This window comes from Lygodium microphyllum, chromosome 15 (genome assembly GCF_053477565.2).
Source record: "Lygodium microphyllum isolate KBCC chromosome 15, Lygodium_microphyllum_v1.1.10, whole genome shotgun sequence".
Classification (NCBI taxonomy): Eukaryota; Viridiplantae; Streptophyta; class Polypodiopsida; order Schizaeales; family Lygodiaceae; genus Lygodium; species Lygodium microphyllum.
The window spans coordinates 86,375,930-86,398,116 of NC_141149.1; the positions used below are offsets into that span (position 1 = coordinate 86,375,930).

Sequence of the window (22,187 nt, forward strand, 5' to 3'; positions counted from 1 at the left end):
AAATTGCATCGTATTCTTGTGCGCAAAGACATTGGGAGTTACAGAATCATCCTTGTTGCCTGTTGATGCAAAATCGTCACTAGGAAGTGACTGTGTGGTCAAATACCGCTTTCGCCAGTTTTGCAGATTTTCCCTTGTGAGGGTGAAGCTATGTTTTTGCAGTGACAGAATTTTTTGCAGTGTTCTGTAATGGCATCTGATTCTCTTTCACAGATTGTCACTGAAAAGCTTGACAAGAACAACTTCCAAGCATGGAAGTTTAGAATGAGGAATTTCCTTATGGGAAAAGAATATTGGGAATTTGTTGCAGGAAATGAAGAAGAACCAGTTCTTCCTTATGTTCCCAATCAACAACAAATGTAGGCATTTAAAGCATGGCATGAGAGAGCCAGGAAAGTTATGTACTGGCTGTCTATCAGCATTTCAGACTCTATGATTGTGCATATTCAAGATGCAAGTACGCCAAAGGAGGCATGGGATACTTTGTCAAAAATGTATAGCACAAATACGCAAGCCAGGAAAATGCAGCTCAAGCAAGAGTTGCATAATGTGCAAAGAGAAAATATGAGCATCAATGACTACCACATGAAGGTGAAGAAGATTGCAGATGCACTTGCTTCCATTGGGTCACCAGTGGAAGATGATGATTTAGTTTCTGTGACCTTGAATGGTCTAGGAAAGGATTATGCACAGTTTCGGACATCCATTTCAGTTCGTGAAAGATTTCCTGATTTTGAGGAGCTGATTGCTCTTCTAATTTCTGAGAAGCAATGAAATGGTGGTGCATCTTCTTCAGGAGGAACTTCAAAAGAAGCTGTCTTCTACTCAAATGCTGGAAGAGGTAGAGGCAGAGGTAGAGGAGGCCGATATGGAGGCCCTGGTAGAAATCAGAATATGCAGCAAACTCAAGAAAACCAGTCCTATGGAGGAGGACGTGGTAACTCTAGAGGCAGGGGGAGCCAAAGAGCTCGTGGTGGATGGCAAAGAGGCCAAAATGCAAACAGTAATGTTGAATGCTACTACTGTGGTAAAATGGGTCATATGGCTAAAGACTGCTATAAAAAGCAGAATGACATCATGAATGGAAAACTGCAATAAGGGAATTATGCATCTTCTAGTAGACAGGGTGATGACAGAAATGAGCACTTGTTTATGGTGCAACACATGAACAATTCTGTGACAAGTGCAGAAGAAAGCAATGATGTATGGTATGTTGACTCAGGTGCATCAAACCACATGACAGGTCATGCAGAATGGATGGAGGATGCAAGAAAAATGGAAAAACCAGAATTTGTGGAGACTGGTGATGATACTGCACATCCTATTGTGCAGATTGGAAAATTTCCTTTGTCTATGCAGGATGGGAAAAAGAAATACATGTCCGATGTATTTCATGTCCCGAATATCACCAAGAATCTGGTTTCTGTTGGTCAAATGGTTGAGCAAGGCTTGCAGGTCAGATTTAATCCTCATGGATGCTTTGTTGAGGATATGAAAAATAAAGGTCGCTTGATAGCAAAAGGAAAGAAGAAGGGCAGAATGTTTACATTGGATGCAGACATGTCTGAATTGAGTGCAGCAATGTTTGCACATGGGACCGGTGTAGTTGCAGATATTGATATCTGGCATAAACGCATTGGTCATGTTAATGTACAACGACTTAAATCAATGCAAGCCCAAAATATTGTTGCAGGTTTGCCGAAATTCAAGGTTGCAGAAATACATAAGGTATGTGAAGCCTGTCAGTTTGGAAAACAGGCAAGGAAACCATTTCCTAGACATGTTCAAGAGAGTGAGAAGCCATTGGAATTAATCCACTCTGATGTGTGGACAACTAAAGCTGCATCTCTTGGAGGCTGTCATTATTTTGTCAGTTTTATTGATGACTATAGCAGAAAAGTTTGGGTGTATTTTATGAAAAAGAAAAGTGAAGTTTTTGGGCATTTCAAAACTCTTAAAGCGATGGTTGAAAAAGAAACAGGCCTGCAGATAAAATGCCTAAGGTCAGATGGAGGGGGAGAGTACCTCTCAAATGAGTTTGCAAGGTTCCTGCAGGAGCATGGCATAAAGCAGCAATATTCATGCAGTCATACCCCACAACAAAATGGAATTGCAGAAAGGAAAAATAGGCATATTGGAGAGGTATCTCGTGCCATGCTCAATGAAAAAGACTTGCCAGATTTTTATTGGGCTGAAGCAGTTGCTACAGCAGTCTACATAATGAACAGGACTCCCACTACGACAATACATGGAATGACTCCAGAGGAGAGGTATACTGGTAGGAAACCAGATATTTTTCATTTGAAAATTTTTGGTTGCATTGCCTATGTACATGTGCCAGATGAGTTGAGATCCAAGTTGGATCCAAAAGTTGAGAAGTACATCTTTATTGGTTACTCTCTGCAGCAAAAAGGGTATAGATGCTATAACCCTTCTACTCGTAAGTTTACAGTGAGCAGAGATGTTTTTGATGAGATGAGTAGCTGGTATAAACCAGTAAATGTGATTGATGATGTAGATGCACAAAATGGTAATGCTGCACAGAATTCACAGCAGCAGTCACAAAATATTAGTGGGCCTGGAGCGTCCTCTAACAGTGGTTCACATTCTTCGCCATGGACAGGCAGATTGAGATCAGGAGGATCTTCTCAAAGTAATGCAGATAGTGGTATGCAGGTATCACGAAAAGGAAAAGAGAAGGTTGATCAGCCCATGTTTGGTGTGAATGCATGTCACTCTTATGTGGATGGTGAATCTAGTGGCTCAGAACAGAGCATTGATGATGAGTTAGGTATTCCTTCTATTGTTACACCTGGAGTAAGGAAGACCAGGGATGTTTTGAGAGCACCTGGGAGTGAACCTACTTTGTGCAGGTCTACGAGAGCTAGGTATCCTGTGGATAGGCTGAAATATGATGGATTTACAGCCATTCACTATGTATATATGGTCAAAGTGATACAGGAACCAGAACCCACTTCTTTTGAGCAAGCCATGGGAAAAGAAAAATGGGAGAAAGCCATGGATGAAGAAATGGATGCCTTGGAAGCAAATGCTACATGGGAATTGGTAGCTTTGCCTAAAGGTAAAAATGCAATTGGCTGTAAGTGGGTTTATAAGGTGAAGCACAATGCATATGGTTCTGTGAACAGATACAAGGCAAGATTAGTAGTCAAGGGGTATGCACAAACATATGGCATTGACTATGAAGAAACATTCAGTCCGGTTGCAAGGATGGCAACCGTAAGAGCAGTCATTGCTATGGCTGCATCAAAGGGATGGTCTTTACATCAGATGGATGTAAAGAATGCCTTCTTGCATGGTGATTTGCAAGAAGAGGTCTATATGGAGCAGCCACCAGGTTATGTGCATGCTGTTCATCCTGAGTTTGTTTGCAGGTTGAAGAAAGCCTTGTATGGCTTGAAGCAAGCACCTAGAGCATGGTCTGACAAGATAGGACAGTATCTTGTCACTATTGGCTTTCAGATTTCCAAGGCAGATTTCTCACTTTATGTGAGAAAAACAGAGAAAGGTATTATGCTACTTGTCATTTATGTTGATAATTTGATTATGACAGGTGACAGTGATGAAGATATCCTTCATGTGAAAATGCTATTGAAGCAGAAGTTTGAGATGAAGGATTTGGGAGAGCTGCGTTATTTCTTGGGCATTGAGGTGATTAGATCACCAAGTGGGATACAGCTCTTGCAGAGGCAGTATGGATTGGAAATGCTGTCCAAATATGGGATGATAGGCTATAAGCCTATTTCAGTTCCTTTGGAGCAGAATGTGAAGTTGAGCACAGATGCAGGTGAGCTTCTAGAAGACCCTACTATGTACAGACGCATAGTAGGAAGTTTGATTTATATGACTATTACCAGGCCAGATTTGAGCTATGCTGTTGGATTGGTAAGTCAATTTATGCAGGCTCCAAGGAAACCACATTTGGATGCGGCTAGACGCATACTCATGTATGTGAAGTCCACATTGCAGTATGGACTATTTTATGAGACTGGGGTCCAGATACAATTGCATGGATACACTGATGCTGATTGGGCTGGTAGTATTTCTGATAGATGATCTACTAGTGGATATGTGTTCTCTTTTGGGAGTGATGCAGTCACTTGGAGCAGCAAGAAACATCCTACAGTTGCCTTGTCGAGCATAGAGGCTGAGTACAGGGGTGCAGCAATGGCTGCATGTGAGGTAGCTTGGTTGCATAAGCTACTTTATGATATGCATCAGTCTACAGATGGGCCAGTTGTCATTTATTGTGACAACATGAGTAGTATACACTTGGCAAATAACCCAGTCTATCATGCTAGAACAAAGCACATTGAGGTGCATTATCACTATGTGCGAGAGAGGGTTTTACTAGGTCTTATTGATCTAGTTTATGTCAGCATAGAGGATCAGGTAGCTGACATATTCACGAAGGCATTGGGCGCAGAGAAGCTGCGCAAGTTCAGAGACCTGCTTGGTATGCAGGAATTGGGATTGAGCTCGAGGGGGAGTGTTGAGATATCGAGCTCCACTCATGATACGCCAGGGTGACCGTTGTGTATTTATGTCACCAACTTGTCAGTTGCAGACGCGGTTGGTACACCGCCCATGAATAATAGCTACATGATAGCTATCCTTATCTACTCTAGTTCGTGGCTCAGTTAGTATGCCACCTTAGTTAGTTGAGTTTGGTTTGAGACCCATATATAGGGTTCTTCTACTTCTTTGTACGAGACTTCTTTTGGCTTACACAACTAAGAAGAGGAAAATTGTTTTCAGCCTCCACCTCTGTGTGTATTCTCCCATTGTGCAAGCAAGAAAGCTACAAGTGAGACTCCTTCCTTCTCTCCCACAATCTTGACAAGGGTGCAATGGGTTAATCTTATGTGGGAGGAAAAATCTTAGCCTCGAGCTATTGTAAACTCAAAATAATAGGACTCAGCATCATGAATCGCTTGATAAATCTTTGGAGGGAGGTAATAAGTAGCTCAAAAGGAGAGGAATTGAAACTAAGATAGGAGATGGAATGCTAATGTAAAGCTTATGGACTTTCTCCATAGCTTACTTTGACAACTTCTCCTGAAACTTGAGAGAATGGTCAACATAAGTTTGACTAGATGGATAGACATATAGTCAACAAAGGTTTGACTACATGGATAGATATATGGTCAACAAATGACTAGATGGATAGACATATGGGATGGTAGCCTTACTTTGACAACTTCTCTTGAAACTTGAGAGAATGGTCAACAAAGGTTTGACTAGATGGTTAAACATGTGGGATGCTAGATATAGGATAGTCTTAAAGTCGAAGGAAATGACTTGTAGATTCAACCTCAACCAGAAGGAAAAGGAATGAGTTGAGGCATGCCTACAAAAGAAGAAGGACAATTGGCCTCTTTCCAAATCTAATGGGTTTTAATGGAGTATGGTACTGTCTTGCTAACCACAAAGGTGCTCCATCTATTGAGGTGAAAAAGGGATCATATTTCTAAAAGCCACTAAATATTTCCTTTGCCACAATCAAGCACGAGCAAAATAATCCCTACCCTCATAATTCAAAGAGGACTTAGAGAAGGAGAGTAAATATTTGGGAGGCTACTCAAAGCAATCAACTCCATCTTGTGTTGTGGAGAACGATGACTAGGAAGCCACATACAAAATGCAAAATCGACAAGTTCAAGAGAATGAATGCATGTTGGACAATGTGTGTGCAATAGAAGGAGACAATTACACATCTCTTTTAGAATTGTTGAGATGTAAGCATTGTTTGGAACCAGATGAGAGCTTGATTTTGAGCAGATAGTGTAGGTTAGCCTATTAAAATGCAAATGGCCTTTAGGGACAAAGGCTTAATGCATGAAGAGCTAAAAATGATGAAATATTGCCAAAGTGTAGTTATCAAGAAGTTACCAACCAATAGGAATAAAGACCTCATGAAGAAAGCATAAAAAATGCCATCAATTTAGTGGTTAGGAATCATAAAGCTGAAAGTGTAGCATTATTTAAGGCCCTAAAGACAAAGGAGCATGTCTTTAGAATTGCCTACATTCACTTGTCTAAGTGCTGTGAGGAGTTTTTGGCACACACCTATCATCCTACTTTGATGATGTAAGTAACATATTAACATAACAATTATTGATTATGCTTTCAAAAAGCTCCACATATAGAAAATAATACTATTATGTGCATGCATGCATGAATAAGTATACACATATATAAAACCAATTATGACTATCTAGGATGAGGATTTGTATAATAACTTTATTCTCTTTATAATATTTTCCATTAATACTTTACTTTGTAAAATTGACCTCTTGTTATATTCACCATTACATTTTCTAATTTATTTTTATTTTGATTTTATTATCTTTTTTCAAAAGTTAACATCATTTTGATTATATACTTTTAATTTTTTAAAGATAGAAATTCCAAGAAAATAATATAAGGATTATTATATTAATTTTAAGGAGTTCTTATTATTAAAGGCAATAAAAATCTAGTTTTTAAGTGAAAAATAGGAGTGCTTTTAATTTTAACATAATTTTGGTGAGAATTTTCCACAGGGCAGTTTTACTATACCCACTTATGGGAGGTCATACCATTTCATTACATTTGTGATTGAAAAATCTTACTTAAGTAAACTTGAAAAATAAGTTAAATTCACTTGTTAGTTGCTTACTAGGGCATATGCCACCACAATGGTACAATGGTATGGTGGATCTTTGTCAAAAGGTTTCTTCATTTAATTTGAGTTAAGAGGCTTACTTGTAGTAGCAAAGTTCAACTTTGCCTTATTATTAGGAGCTTTGATTTTAGGAAAGGATTCTAATAACAAAAAGACGATGCTCCTAGTCAAAGTCATGCACCTTTGTTTGGAAAGAAACTCATATATATTGCCCTACCTCTTGGGGCATGCAAGATTGTCACTTTTCTTTAAGAATAATCATTGGATCGAAGGTGACAATGTTGAAGCAACATTGATGGGGGTAGGAATTTGTTCTCATTAGTTAACGCATGTTTAGAAATACCAAACTTCTTCTCCAACCCAACTACAATGCAAAAGGCAAAATATACGTGACCAATTCTAGGACACAATACAAACTGAAGGTGCCAAGGAATTATCTCATGACTTACCCCATAAATCACCCATCCCATAGCCTTATAAGCCTCAAAATTGTTGGAATTGTTATCAATTAGGCCATGACGATTGCTATTTCCCTAGGCCATGACCCATTGCAAATGACCCTCTATGCATTGAATTCAGATGCACTCATATGCATTGCAATTGTCCTAAATTATCATGCAGGTGTCACTTTTCTAGCTTATGTGGAAAGAACCTTCACTTTTTAAACAAGCCATATGGTAACTATCATAAGAAGTTTCGGGAAAAGGGGCTTTTTTCCTTTAGTTTTCCATTTATTTTTTTCTATGTGCATGTGCTTGGGGAGCATTGCAAATTTGCATATCTAGCTCTGTGTAGTTGTGAGCAAGGGGTTGCTCCCCTCCCCCGCTCCCGCCCCCCGCAAAAAAAAAAACCACAAGTAGGCAGGTATGTAGTGTCTTGTGAGGAGAAGCTCATGATGTTTTGTTAATTAACAATGTGAGAATTATAGCGAGAATTTGTCGCTTAGGTCACAACGTAGGGATTATAGTGAGAATTTGCCTAAAACTTCTTCTGTTTGTGTTCTTTTCTAGTGCGCGAGCGCGCAAAATTTGTCTGTGCGTTTCTAGTGTGTGTCTCTATACGTGTACATATCTAAATTAAAAAAACAGCCTATTGTGTATAATATTAATCACTTGTTTCGATAGTTGAAGACGGAAGAGGGAAGGCCACTCACGTGGTCGATGGTGGTGGCACGGAGGTGTCTGAGCCTGCGGAGGAGGCGCTGCTTGGCCGTGAGTTTTTTGGGAGGCGGGCGGCGCAGGCGGCGGTACCACAGCAGGCGGTTGGGCGTCCCGGCCAGCAGCTGGCCGAAGGAAGTCGTCGGCGGAGAAGAAGCAGCAGCAGCAGACGGACTGCTCCCCCCTCCCCTCTCAGCTGCCGCCCTGAGGGATGAGGAGGACGAGAGTCCTCTCACAGGACTGCACCTGATGGTTATCTGCGCCGGCGACTCCCCGCCACCCCCGCCGTCCTCTTCCCCTTCCTCGTACACCGTCTCCAGCACCCTCAGCTCCTTGAACTGCCTCAGCAGCTCCTCCGCTGTCATTACGTCCACGTCACGCAGCGACGGGTCCTGCTCCTTGCGGCTCTCCTCCTTCAGTAAGTCATTCTTCATTTTCTTGCTGCTGCTCCCGCTTGTTCCCTCGCTAAAGCACACCAGCCGTTTCTGTGCCAAGGGTACCACAATTGTCTGCACAGTGCACAATAGAAATATTCATAAGGCAATCGGTTAAAAGTTTCTGTGCCAAGAGTTCAGACAATATCGTATAGGACATGAACTATGAATTGCATTTTTAGTCCTTTGAGTTTGATAGTAATTGGTGGTTTTGACTCATAAGCATACATTTGCATAAACATGCTACCTGCAGCCAAATGCTTATAGTATTGTTATCAGCCAACTCAAGCTATGGAAAGTAGTCCCCGTTAGATTGTGTACGATAGATATATGCACATAACATATTCTCCATGGTCTGATTTGCGCCTCTACTTTGTCCATTAGCTTTAGGATGTTCCAAGAACAAGCTAGATAATTGGGTCTCTAACTTAAGGAAACAAGAAATGGCTAGTGAACTTAGGATCATGATTGACTATTTCATCGAGCATATCATAAAGGTTATAATGATGCTTGAATAAGACTATTAGAATAGGGTGTAGTAATGGAAGCAAAGAGACGATAAAGGTTATAGAGATGCTTGAATAAGAGACTATTAGAATAGTGAGCAGCAATGGAAGGAAAAAAACATTAGGCTATAAGGACACAAAGAATAGAGAAGAATAGTGCAAAGGACACAATAACTCAAAGAGAACATGCTTGGGAAATGGAATCCATATACCAAGGCAGAAGAACAATACAAAGGTTCGAGCACTAGTCATTGGTAGTGTGCATGAGTCTCCCCCTCTCCACTAGGCAAGGTTGTCACATTCAATGGCATCCTTGATTAGTATTGTTGGATACTAAGATGCTACTAATCAGACTAATAAATCTTGAACCAATATCCTATTAAAAAAATTGTACATATAATTTTAAGGTCTATATTTAATGTTGGGACTTAAAATAATACACTTTCAACATTTAGAACCTTTGTACTAGGAGTTTATATATTGAGGGCTTGAGGATAGAGGATGGAGAGCTTGAGAGTGGAGATAGGGTGAAGATAAGGTGAAGGAGAGCTTGAGGGAGTTGGGGAAGAGAGTTTGAGAGTAGAAAGCTTGAAAGTTGAGCTTGCAATTTAAAATTGAAATTAGAGAGCAAAAGAGAGGGAGAGAATATATTGTCACACACACACACACACACACACACATATACATATACATATATATATATATATATATATATATATATATATATATATATATATATATATATATATATATATATATATATATATATATATATATATAGAGAGAGAGAGAGAGAGAGAGAGAGAGAGAGAGAGAGAGAGAGAGTGAGAGAGAGAGAGAGAGAGAGAGAGAGAGAGATTGGGGGTATATGCACATGTGTTGTGGAAGAGGAAGCCTAAATAACACCCACAACTACCCCAAGAGTAACCCCAAATGGTTACAAACAGGCACTTTAAAAAAGTAGGACCTAAGAGTAACCCCAAATGGTCACAAATAGGCACTTTAAAAAAGGCCAGTTTGGATCGGATGCTATCGGATGTGATTGGACACATTGCATTGAATAGGTCGGATAGGACGAGTTGATTTGTCCATCAGACATGGATAACTAGGCCACTATGATGTAGTGTTGCTGATGGATGATTGATAGTGGGAGGAAGCATGTCTATAAATAGATAGAGAATAATGCCAAATAAAAGACTAGTTGACGAGTGAAAGAACTTGGATCAAAATACTAGTCGGCCAACCACTAAAGTCTTTGGCATAAAATAGGAAATGTACACAAACAGAGCCCATATGCCCATTAGATGTACACTTTGCTAATCGCTTGCTCAGATTATGGGGGAACCATACAATAAAACATATAATGATAATGACTCATCATAGTACAGACAACAATGATGGATACCTAAGTAGTGGGTGATTAACTCACCCTCAAGGTGCATCGGAAATACATTGATGTTTATATTGATTGTATTAATCCTTGGAAATCGGGAGTAGAAGGCATGTTGATGTCCATCATGAGCTAGCTTTAGAGAAGGCACATTAGGACCATGGATTTCCTCCTTTCGACAGTGGTCGAAGTATTTCCTTAAGTGAGCTGAAACTAGGTGTAAAAACCACTCTTAGTCAATCAAAACCGCTTGTCATGAACGTGGATATCAATACCAACTCTAGGATTTGACAACTTGCTAGACTTAAAAAATGCATGTGGGAAGTTGCACTTTGGTCCATTGCACTTGCATATTAATGAAGCACGGATGCACCACCACCACCATCCTCTCACACTCCTCTCTAGCACTAGAGAGTTGAGATGGATGATAATACACTAAGGCTAGAAGGCAGAAGAGGATGCCAACATGGACTTCACCTTCATTGTATAAGAGGAGCCCTTTGAACCTTGGCCTTTACCTTCGTCAAAGGGTTTGATTTGGATTTAGAATTTTAATATGACGATGACCCCTTATTATTATTATTATTATTATTATTCTTTCCCCACTTTTGTTGTGTTGCTAGTACCTTGCATTCCTTTTGGGGATATCCCTTCTTGCCACAATTATAACATCGTGTCTTCTTCTTCTTCTTTTTGTCACCCTTCTCTCAAGCTTTAAAGGCTTTCTGTGTGTCCCCATAATGAGATGGTAACCTCCCTTGCAAATGCAAAGAAGTTACATGTTTAAGTAACATAGAGGATAGTGCTCAAAATTGATGACTGTTGTAGATGTTTGGGCTCGTAAGGCATTGGCTACACCATCAAACTTTGGAGGAAGCTTATAGAGAATAGTCCCCCACAAGATGGACTTCAAGAAGGCTGGACTACATGTGCCAAAGCTGATCTTGTATTTATGCCACTCAAACAACAAGAAGGCTAGATTGTATCAACTGCCTTGAACTTGATAGTTTGCAGTTGACCATAGAGGGTCATAGCTTGCATGGTTGATGGAGCCTCGTACATAAGTTCTAACTTCTCCCACACTTCTGAAGATGTCTTGTAGGAGGTAATTGCGGGATAAATTTCTTGAGAAGATGGCATATGGGGACCTTGAAACAACATAGAATAGGTGCTTTTGTATGAACTAGGCTTTGTTAGGTCCCTTAAGCTTATCATCAACAACAGAGCAACATGGAGGTGCCATGTGAGGAGATACATAGAAGATGAAGTAAAGAATGGGTTTAGAGAGAGATAGGTAGGTGCCAAAACTTAGCCCAAGAATCATGAGCTCAACAAGGTAAGCAATACAATTCAAAACACAGGAGGAATGAAAGTGAAGAGAGTGTAGTGATAGAAGCACGATAATCAACACACATGATCTGTCCTTTGAGTGGTATTGAAATCAAGTTGGAAAATGCAAACTTGCTGAAAACACAAATTGCCAATCTTTGGAGAGTAGATCTACGAAAAAGAGTTGAAAAACACTGCTCAAATAACAAAGCATCAATTGTACCAACAAAATTATCTGCAAATCAAGCACAATCAGTAGTTGGATCAACAAAACACAAGCTATTTTATAGAAAACGGCTGCAAATTGTAAAGAAATACTTAAGCACTAAAGATATACACAAGTGTACGAGAAAACACAAAGTGATAATAGAGCACAGAGGTGAAGAGTAACTTAGAGGCAATGAAGATTGAAGAATGAATAATAAATAAATTGGTGCTCAATGCAGTAAACATGCTATGCAAGAGAGATACAAGACCTCAAACTCTCGTGTTGGGGCAGAGATGAGTTGGAGAGTGTGTTGTGCTTTGAGCAGATCCCGAATCGCAATAGGCAGCTTTGGAATACGGTCAGTAGACCAGAGGGGCAGGATGATATTGTGAGAGTGTGCAATGGAAGAGGAAACACAAACAAAGAGAGAGGGAAGAGAAAGACTGCAATGAAAGAAGATAATGGAAGAAGAAAATCTGCATTGAATCAGGTTGATGACGGAAGGCAGCACCACAAGATGGAGGAGAATCCGTGAATGTCAGAGTGGGCTGAAACCTGCAGAAGATGATGATGATGAGCAACCAAGCGATGGTATTTATAGCCAGAGGATCAAAAAACAGGCCAATTGCTGATTAGGGAGGCATAAAGTTGGGTGGGTTAACTTGTCATAGATGCCACAATAATGCAGTCACCAATCACCAATAATGGTCACCTCATCAATGTGGTGTGAATAGAGTCAAAAACCATTGGAAAAAGATATACGATGAGCTGGAAAATAACCAGCCAGTGCAAACACACCTAAAGTCAACTGGAAACAAATGCATGCTCCAAAGAGAGCTACCTCCTCCATCCAAACACCACAGATTGAGTGTTAGAGCTCCTAAAATCCTTGTCTAACTCAGATTGAGGCTCACAAGTAGGAGATGACTATGCAAGAGACACATGATTGCTAACAGATGTGGGCGGTAGCTGTTTGATGAAAACACAGCCTGTTGCACGCTTGGTGAATGTTGGCGACAAATAATGTGCTGATGTCAGCTGCCCTTGGATGGCATGCACAATAAAACCCGGCCTGTAGAGGCTGGTGACAGCTAGTAATTGCTCTTGATGGGCTGTTGACACCCATTTGGATGTCAAGGATGTTTGCCCCTCATGAATGATGTCCTGAGGAACAAAGTGTGGAAAATTGCTCTCTAATTGCCATTATGTGTTGACTTGTGGGCGTTTTTTCCACTTGACTAGATACTCTAGATAAACAGTCTAAGTGCATCGTTTAGTTCTGTAGCCAAAAACCAGTTTGGGCTTGAGTGGAATGTAACGACAATATCTTCTAGTCATGGGGCATCCTTGATTGGGACATCAATTCACCTTGTCCCAATCATTCTTTCAAATGACTCATGTGGAACAATGGGTGAGCTTAGATGTTTGGAGGTAAACCCAAATAATAAGAAATGCTACTAATCTTCTTGGTAAAGGGGATCCACTCAAGGAAGCAAAAGGGATCTGTCACACATACAAACGTTCTCACTTGGATGACCACCCAATGGGAGTTTCACTCATTCTGGTGCCCAAATCACAAAACATAATTCTATGCAAATGGAATGCAAAATAGGGCAAGTGGGTAATGGGTTTTCACTTGAGCAGTGCCCTCAATTTGGGTTTTCACTTGCACATGTACTGTTTTACAATACATATGCAAGGGTAATATAGATACAAACAGAATACAATGAGGAAAGGCACCCCCTTTCACCAAGGATGACTGCCCAATTTGAATTTTGCTCATCCAACTGCTCCCAAATCACAAAACATAATTCTAAGAAATGGAATGCAAAATGGGGCTAGCGTGCAGTGGGTTTTCACTTACACATACACCCTCTTACATTACATATGCAAGGGAAATGTAGGTACAACAGGCTGGAAGAGGAGTTAGGGGCCCTCCTCCCCATCATGTTGATGCTGAAGAGGGAGGTTGTGTCCAGTAAGTTGCCTCGTTTCATCCTCCCTTGGAAATGCAAAGACTGTTTAGTTCAGGCTCTTTGGTCCCCTCAATCCTGAGTCCTGTAAGCAAACCCACAAAGTTTTCAAAGAAGGGATCCGTTGCTGGGATGACATTTTGGGATTTTAACCTCTCCAACTGGAGAGATATGGACCTCCATCCAACTCCACTTTAATAACTCAGGCTGAAACTCAGCTTGTCAGAGATAAGAATGTTGTTGTGGGATCACAATCTTTGCAAGTCTATTCAGATACGAGGCTGCTTCAATATCAGAGCCTTCTGCTAGAAAGATAACAAAACCTTATTTCATATCCCCAAGGCCCAGGTTGACCTGCATACAATTATTAACAAGCTCAATAAAAGATAGGGTATCAGATGGAATGAAGCTTAGTGGGCCTTCAGGTTCACTAACATCTGGAAAAGGCAGATCCCAACCAAGCACTCTTGCTTTTGATGGCTCATCCTTCATAAAAGTCCTGTGGAATCACCAAAGAGCTCTTAAGTTGGGGTACAGTAATGGTATGTGCCCAAGATGCAACAAAGAAGTTGAATCCATCACCCACCTCTTCTTTAACTGCCCTTTAAGCTACCCTGATTCAGTCCTTGCAGTCCTGTATCAGGCCGCCTTACACATCTAACTTGATTTGGAAAGAGAGAATTCTGGGAGAAGTCAATGCTACGCCTTCTGATTTCTGGATGTGGTTGAGATGCCAATATTTCTGGTTTATCTGCATGAGCAGGAATGAAAAAGGTTTTCAACAAGGCTGTTTCTCAGGTTGACTCCTATCTTCAAGAGCTGGATGGCAGATTAGAAGCAAAGAAGAAGAAAATTAGCAGCAAGGAAGATGAGGAGCTGGAGAAACTTTTTCAAGAGCTTATGCATACTGCTAAATGCTTGGACATTGTGAAAACCTCTCTTCTTTCAGGATGATCTGTCTTATAATCTCAGCCTTGAAATCCAGGTGTAGCCATGACTAAGCATAAAGATCTGGTCACTGGTCCAAAGCTCTCAAACTAGTTGCAACTACCCTTCTTAAAAAGAATTGCGAGGAGAAACAACTCCATGGTAGCATCGATGAGCACCTGAGGCTTAGCCTGAGAAGAGGAAGCAGACAATCTCCCACTCCGTGCTGGTCCAAGAAAGCAAGGCTCAAACAAGAGAGAACATGGAGCTACTATTGGAGGCTGAAAATCCGTGTCTCTGGCTGAGTCAGAACCATTGGATCTTTGTAAAATTAGTTTTTAAATGAAATGCAAGTCTAGCAATGTAAGTACTGAAGGAATACCAGATGACCTGTTTACCCAATTGGTCATATTGAATGCCTTTCGTGCAAGGCCAAGTGCAAGGCAAAAAAAGTGAAGGATCTAATGAAGGCTTGAGTGACTAGTCTGCTAGACATTCTTTGGACTTTGGGCCTCAAGCCCATCTTTCGTCCATCAAGAGACACATATCTTGAGACATCTTCCCCTTGCAGAGACATAGTGGGGTCGTTCAATGTTGCCCTACCCTTTGTCTAGTCGTCAAGTAGGATCTCTGAGCAAGTTAGACTAGTTGTCGAATAGCATTCTTAGGGTAGTTAGGCTAGGATCTTTAGGCTGCTCATCTACTTAGGCCGTTAAGAGAGTCTAAGTAGCATCATTTAGGCTAGGGGTTTTGTGAAGCAGATTACCAATTGGTCTCCATTGATAGTTGTGGGCATGGGGGGTGGGAGGTAGGGTGGTGTAGGTGCAGGATCAAAAATTCCTCTCAACTGCCAAGGACGATCAGGATTGAGCTTGGCTGCCATTTGGTGTGTTCAAGGTCAGTTTTTGTAGTGGAATTTGGATTACATGATCATTGATGATTGCCTAACCTTTGTGTGGCATTGGTCATCAATGCATTGGGCTAGTATGCTTGAGTTGGATTCCCAATATTGGAGCATCCCCAGTGATTCACATGAGGCTGAGGCTAGATTGAAGGTGCATGGTGCATGAGTGGCATTCTTGGTAACGAAGCACTGTGTGGTAGTCATTTGACGATAGCCTAGAATTTATGCTATGATATTGCAATTAGAGCTATATCAGGGAATGGACTTGAAGTCACTTGAGATGACGGATCTAACATAAACCTACAGTACAAAATGCAGTGGAATCTAGACCTACAGTACAAGATGCAATGGAATCTAGATGCAAGCAACAGAAGGGTTGAAGTGCTGGGATTTGATAATGTGAAGCAGCAAGATCATGTTCAAATGAAGCAGAATACCTTTGAGAAAGGATAGGTATAACTAATTAAGATCATCTGCTTCTAGAGCCTCCTCCACTGGGTGTAGAGGAATTGATGTTGAGTCTGGGTTTTCAAATCAGGCTTAGCCAAATTAGAACTTGAGCCTGGACCCAAATTCAATTCTATCTCAATTTGGAGCATTGTTCCATCTTAATTGTGCAAGATGCTTGATTTGGACGTTATTCTAGCTCATCAATACCTGTGCATGAAAAGATTGGTATTGATACCATCCAGCTGCCAGATCCTACTGGTCTTGATGATGTATCCATGTATAATCAAAAGTCGTAGAGTCTCTTTTGACTAGTCGACACCCACCACCTAAGCAGGTACTCTAAAACGGCTGTAGGCTAATTCTCCTTCTTGGAGAGAATCATGTACAACTATTCAGTCTCGTCACTATTCAGATGGTACTGATCCTGCAAGTAGTCAATCTGATGAAGGGCCACCTTGCCAGGATGATGCCAGGAGGTATATTCCACGGTGGATTCCGTGAGGTTTTACGGTGGATTCCGTAAACTTAGATGGCTGGGGCTCATACACAAAGAGGATTCTTTGTGCGAGAAGTTGATGGGGACGCCTGTCCTTTTCGGGCGTTTCATTAATTTAGTGTGTACATGGGTGATTCCATAGCGGGTGATTCCGCAAAATGCATATTGGCTCATACACAAAGAGGATTCTTTGTGCGAGAAGTTGATGGGGACGCCTGTATTTTTCGGGCGTTTCATTAATTTAGTGTGTACATGGGTGATTCCATAGCGGGTGATTCCGCAAAATGCATATTAAATTAATAAACGTTTATGAGTTTAGTATGCATTTTGCGGAATCACCCGCTATGGAATCACCCATGTACACACTAAATTAATGAAACGCCCGAAAAGGACAGGCGTCCCCATCAACTTCTCGCACAAAGAATCCTCTTTGTGTATGAGCCCCGGTCATCTAAGTTTACGGAATCCACTGTAAAACCTCACGGAATCCACCGTGGAATATGCCTCCTGGCATCAGGCTCATACACAAAGAGGATTCTTTGTGCGAGAAGTTGATGGGGACGCCTGTCCTTTTCGAGCGTTTCATTAATTTAGTGTGTACATGGGTGATTCCATAGCGGGTGATTCCGCAAAATGCATATTAAATTAATAAACGTTTATGAGTTTAGTATGCATTTTGCGGAATCACCCGCTATGGAATCACCCATGTACACACTAAATTAATGAAACGCTCGAAAAGGACAGGTGTCCCCATCAACTTCTCGCACAAAGAATCCTCTTTGTGTATGAGCCCCGGTCATCTAAGTTTACGGAATCCACCGTAAAACCTCACGGAATCCACCGTGGAAATGCCTCCTGGCATCAGAGCCCCGGTCATCTAAGTTTACGGAATCCACCGTAAAACCTCACGGAATCTACCGTGGAATATGCCTCCTGGCATCACAGGATCCCATACATGTCTCCATCTGTGGATGCCTTGAGCATTGATGGCCTTGGGAAAGAGTGGGCTTTGCAATCACAGGACAAAGCCCCTGGTCAAAGGCTGTACCTTGCCACCTCAGTTGTTAATGATCCATCACTTCTGCCTAGTGTATCACCTGACCACTCTTAACGGGGAAGCAACCTTTTCCGGGAATCCACAATTTCTGAGCAATGGTAGACTGTTTAATGCTCACTTAACGTCTTTACAGAAAAAGGTGTTGGTGCAAAACATGTATACACTTACAAGAGCTAAAATAGCCGCCAGAACACCTGACATGCTTGTGATTATTGCAACTTTGAACATCTTCATTTGGTTCAAAGTAGTCCTGGGCGCTCCCTGTTAAAGACCCAAGGATGAATTCAATCAGCACTACATGTAACTGACTGTAACTGGGAACTGTTATTCTGTCTCTGTCTATGTTGTAAACTTACCTCTAGAAGAATGAGAAAGATAATTGCCATTACTGTGACCCCATAATATAATGGCAATGCTCTGATTGTACGCTTCTCGGCATACTGTGATCTTAAAAGAACTAACTTCATGAACCCAAAGAAGAGAAATCCCATAGCTGCAGCAATGGCCGGAACAACAGTCCATGACAGGAGTATAGAGGCCACTCCTCCAACATTTAGAGCTGAGGAATCATCTTCCTGCAGTCCCGAGGAAATGATTACATGGAATTGAGTGAAATGAAAATTGATGTATTTTCACAAAAATCCATCTGTATAAGAAAATTTATAGCTGCATAAGTCTTGATTGATACCTTTGCCCAATAAATCCCATCAACACCATGTGTTGTGAGCCCTACACCCAAAAGGGCTCCTTGAATACACGTTGAAGAGGAGACTGGTAGCTCAAGGTAAGTTGCTACGGCTAGCCAAATTGCTGCAGAAAGGAAAAGCACTGAGCAAAGTGGAAAAGAGAATTGACTACTGTTGTAGCATTTTCTGATATTTGACAAATCTATATTACATGTGCAGGCCTTACTTGCTGCTATTATCACAACAAAGAAGCCCCACATAAGCAGCCCTGCATCTGGTGGTGTTTCTTTCCATAGCTGAAAATATGGAAGGAAACAGCATGAAATTGTTACTCATTGCTTTAGCATCGATCATTAGACAATTTTAGAGCCTTAAGGGAGAAGTGAGGTGCATATGAAGTTTCACCAACGGGGATTGTACATTGACAGCTGAAGTCAAGATTTCACACAGCAGCTGCATCAACATTATATCGTATGCAACTCATAAAGACTTTTTACCCTCGGTTCCACCAAAGTTGGATGACATAAACCAAGGATTTTCTTGTGTTTTAGGGGTGTTATTTACATTGATGTATCTGGCATCAGCTGTCAAATTCCCAACTGCAGCTGCCCCGGTGAACTCCATTGTACTTGCAACAATCACAGCCTGCAGCATAGTCAAAGCTCCTGCGCCAATGGAAGTAGCAAACTGCACCGATAAGGGCAAATACCTTCAGCAAGGTTTCAAGATTTCACATGGGAGACTATGCACTCAAAGTCTCTTCTACTATTGCATGGGTTAGATTGTGCAGCTTGAAGGCTGATCATGAAGAGCCCAACTGTTTTCAATTCTCACGTGTTCTAATTTATCATTCTAAATAAGAAAGTTATAATATATCTGTGACGACTAACGTGAACATCCCTTCTAGTTTATACTAGTGCATGAGCCCTTCCAAATAAGTTCTATTGATGCAGCTGTTGGACCAACTAGGGTGTTGCATCAACATGGATAAAAGAAATAAAGTGTGAAGTCTCTCTATCTGCATCCTAATAACAACACAACGTCTGTTGAGATGATCAAACACAGTATTTTAGTAACTTATAAGTTGGATTAAAGAAATTAGAGGTCATGAAGCACACACAGAGATAGGAAGATCATTTGCTCCTGCCGCACAGGCCAATGCAAAGGTTGCAAAACCACCTACGAGAGGTATCCACCTGTAAGCTGGGAGCCAATGGTGCACAGGAGAGCCAGCTGTTTGAATCAGAGTACGTGTGGTAGCTTCCATAGTGAAAGGAGGTTCAGTGACCACTTATGGGGCTTATCATGATATGGGTTTCCTAAAGGCCGGTTAGATGTATGATAGTCTGATCTGGGGGATTCAGGATATCTTTCAATTACAGGTGCCTTCAGTTAGTGTATTTGGGACTATCAAACTGCACGAATTGGGTGGATGCAGTTTGTAGCTATTCTATAGGAGATCAAATCTGACAGCTGCTTTGCAGATGGTGAAGGTTGACGCTGCTTTGAAGTTCATTTCATACGAGGAAATTCAAATCTCTCTCTCCCTCTCTCTCTCTCTCTCTCTCTCTGTGTTTCCCACATAGACAGACATTTCTGTGTAGACTCTTTGCTCTTTCCTCGCATCTCTCTCTGTGTTTCTCACATAGACAGACATTTCTGTCTTGATTCTTTGCTCGTTCCTAGCAGCTTGAAGGGACGGCTGCTGTGGTTAGGATTGTTAAGCGATGCTAAGTCAATGAGCACAACCAACAACCGCCCCCCCCCCCCCCCCCCCCGGCGCGCGCCTCTCTCTCTCTGGGGCCCTATTTTGTTGGGTCCTCGGGAACTCAGAGGAGAACATTTTGAAGGCCGGCAGCAGGGCGGCCATGACGGTACACACTTCAATGAGACCATACTTCTTCCTTTCACGGTTGGGATTAGTTGGCTGCCAATATTATATGTTCCTTCAAACAAAAGCTAGCATTCTAGTGTCGCAAGTCATGCTACTCTAGTCACTTCAATAATGGTATCCTATAGTTATTATCCATCTTTGTTTGTGTATGGGCTTGTCTTGTTTATATTTGTATACATGAGAGGGCGCCCGACAAATTTCCTTATAGCCCATAGCCTCCTTGTATGTAAACAAGATAGGTACAATATCCTTTGGTAAATTATCTCATCAAGCCACAAATTGTTTAGAAAGTTCTAAGCATCGGATGCGTACCATCATAGGAGGGATTATCCCTATTGGAATTTCCTCCTACATACATGTGCCTTTTGTTCATATACTTGACTCTTAGAGAATCCACAAGGATTCTAGGACTCAAGTAATTGTGTTCCAATTCATTATTGCCCTCTAACCAATATCTCTATTATTGTTGTATCAAAAATAGTTTTTCCAAAATAGAAGGGAAACACTTGGAGTGGTAAGAACATTGTTTGTGTGTCTATTTCTCACCCACCTCCAATGTTCCTTCATTTTGGGGCCATCTTGTGCATACCAATTCTCCTAGCACATCCCTTGTCTTGCTTCTCCTTTGAGCCTTTGATGGTCTTCTAACGCTTGTGTATCCCTGAGTTAAGGCTTGTCGAGGCAGAGAAATAAGCTCAAAAGAAGTATAGGGTTTGATTGAGTAACAATAAGTCTTGGCTTATGAGGAGTAAGGTTTGTTATTAAGATAAAGAGAAGGTATGACTAATTCAAGGTTTTTGATGCATTCTTGGGTAGAGTTAGAATGGAAAGTAGAATATGTGAGAAGGGTAAACTAGTAATTTGGATAAAAATAGAGATAGGAAATGGAATTGGTATAGATAGTTCATAAGTAATGAGGATTGGTACTTAGGAGTAGGTAAGTGCAGAGAGTGACTTGTGGAGGGTCAGGAGATCCACGAGTGGCTCAATCCTATGAGGTTGGGCACAACCCTACTCTCATTCAATTTCTTGTTGACCTCTCTTACTCTCTCTCTCTCTCTCTCTTATATATATATGTGTGTGTGTGTGTGTGTACATACATACATACATACATACATGCATGCATGCATATATATATATATATATATATATATATATATATATATATATATATATATATATATATATATATGCATGCATGCATGTATGTATGTATATATATATATGCATGCATATATATATATATATATATATATGCATGCATGCATGTATGTATATATATATATGCATGCATATATATATATATATATATATATATGCATGCATGCATGCATGTATGTGTGTGTGTGCATATATATATATATATATATATATATATATATATATATATATATATATATATATATATATATATATATATATATATATATATATTCTCTTCCCCTCTTGTGCTTCTTGACTCTATAGGTTTGCTTTTCTTGATTTGATCAATCTTGTCTTGAACTCCATTTTTTTTGTGATTTGTAAGTAGTTTGGGGATGAATGAGCAAAAATGGAGGTTTTGTTGATGATGATGCTAATGTCAGTGATGAGAATGATGTAGCTTACAACAATGATGATGATGATAATGATGTAGATGGTGATGCTTACTAGATCGATGGTGCTCTCTTTCTTTCGTAAGAAAAAAATTCATTTTAAAATGTTTATTTTAAAGCTTTAGCCAAGGTTATTGTATCCTCTCCCTCTGAGAGGAATTGAGATGTTCTCATCTTGAGAGAAACTAGGAATATTGTTTACATAGAGCTTCTGCATCAATCCAAGTGGCATCCTCTTCAGGATAGTCCTTATAGTGGGATGAGGTATTTCCTCAAAGTTCTATTTCTAAGGATTTTCTCATTTATATAAAATATTCTCTCAAGCTGAGGCTCAATGACTCCTTGGCTCAACATTATAATTTGTTGAAATCTAATACATGATTGGGATTGGATACATAAACTTTTAACAAACTAACTTGAAAAGCATTGTGGATCTTCAAGTGTTTGAGAAGTTGCAACTTATATGCATTGCTCCCTAAGTACTTGCGGATCT

General features: G+C 40.6%; 1 protein-coding gene across 2 annotated transcripts in view; it reads right to left on the minus strand.

Annotated features, from left to right (window-relative positions):
- LOC148024735 (phosphate-repressible phosphate permease pho-4-like) overlaps window positions 1-19,955 on the minus strand; it is a 41,075-nt gene extending 21,120 nt beyond the window's left edge. Inside the window, exons 1-7 of one of the 2 annotated variants that reach the window (XM_087694389.1) lie at window positions 19,402-19,955; window positions 18,770-18,892; window positions 18,432-18,501; window positions 18,208-18,329; window positions 17,876-18,094; window positions 17,688-17,780; window positions 7,842-8,354 (exon numbers count right to left, since the gene is read on the minus strand). In XM_087694389.1, the coding sequence (XP_087550515.1) occupies window positions 7,842-8,354; window positions 17,688-17,780; window positions 17,876-18,094; window positions 18,208-18,329; window positions 18,432-18,501; window positions 18,770-18,859 (1,107 nt within the window). In that variant the 5' untranslated portion in view covers window positions 18,860-18,892; window positions 19,402-19,955. Of the gene's footprint in view, window positions 1-7,841; window positions 8,355-17,687; window positions 17,781-17,875; window positions 18,095-18,207; window positions 18,330-18,431; window positions 18,502-18,769; window positions 18,893-19,325 lie in introns of both variants that reach the window. The other variant, XM_087694388.1, reaches the window with a different exon arrangement.
- Between the last annotated feature and the right edge of the window lie 2,232 nt (window positions 19,956-22,187).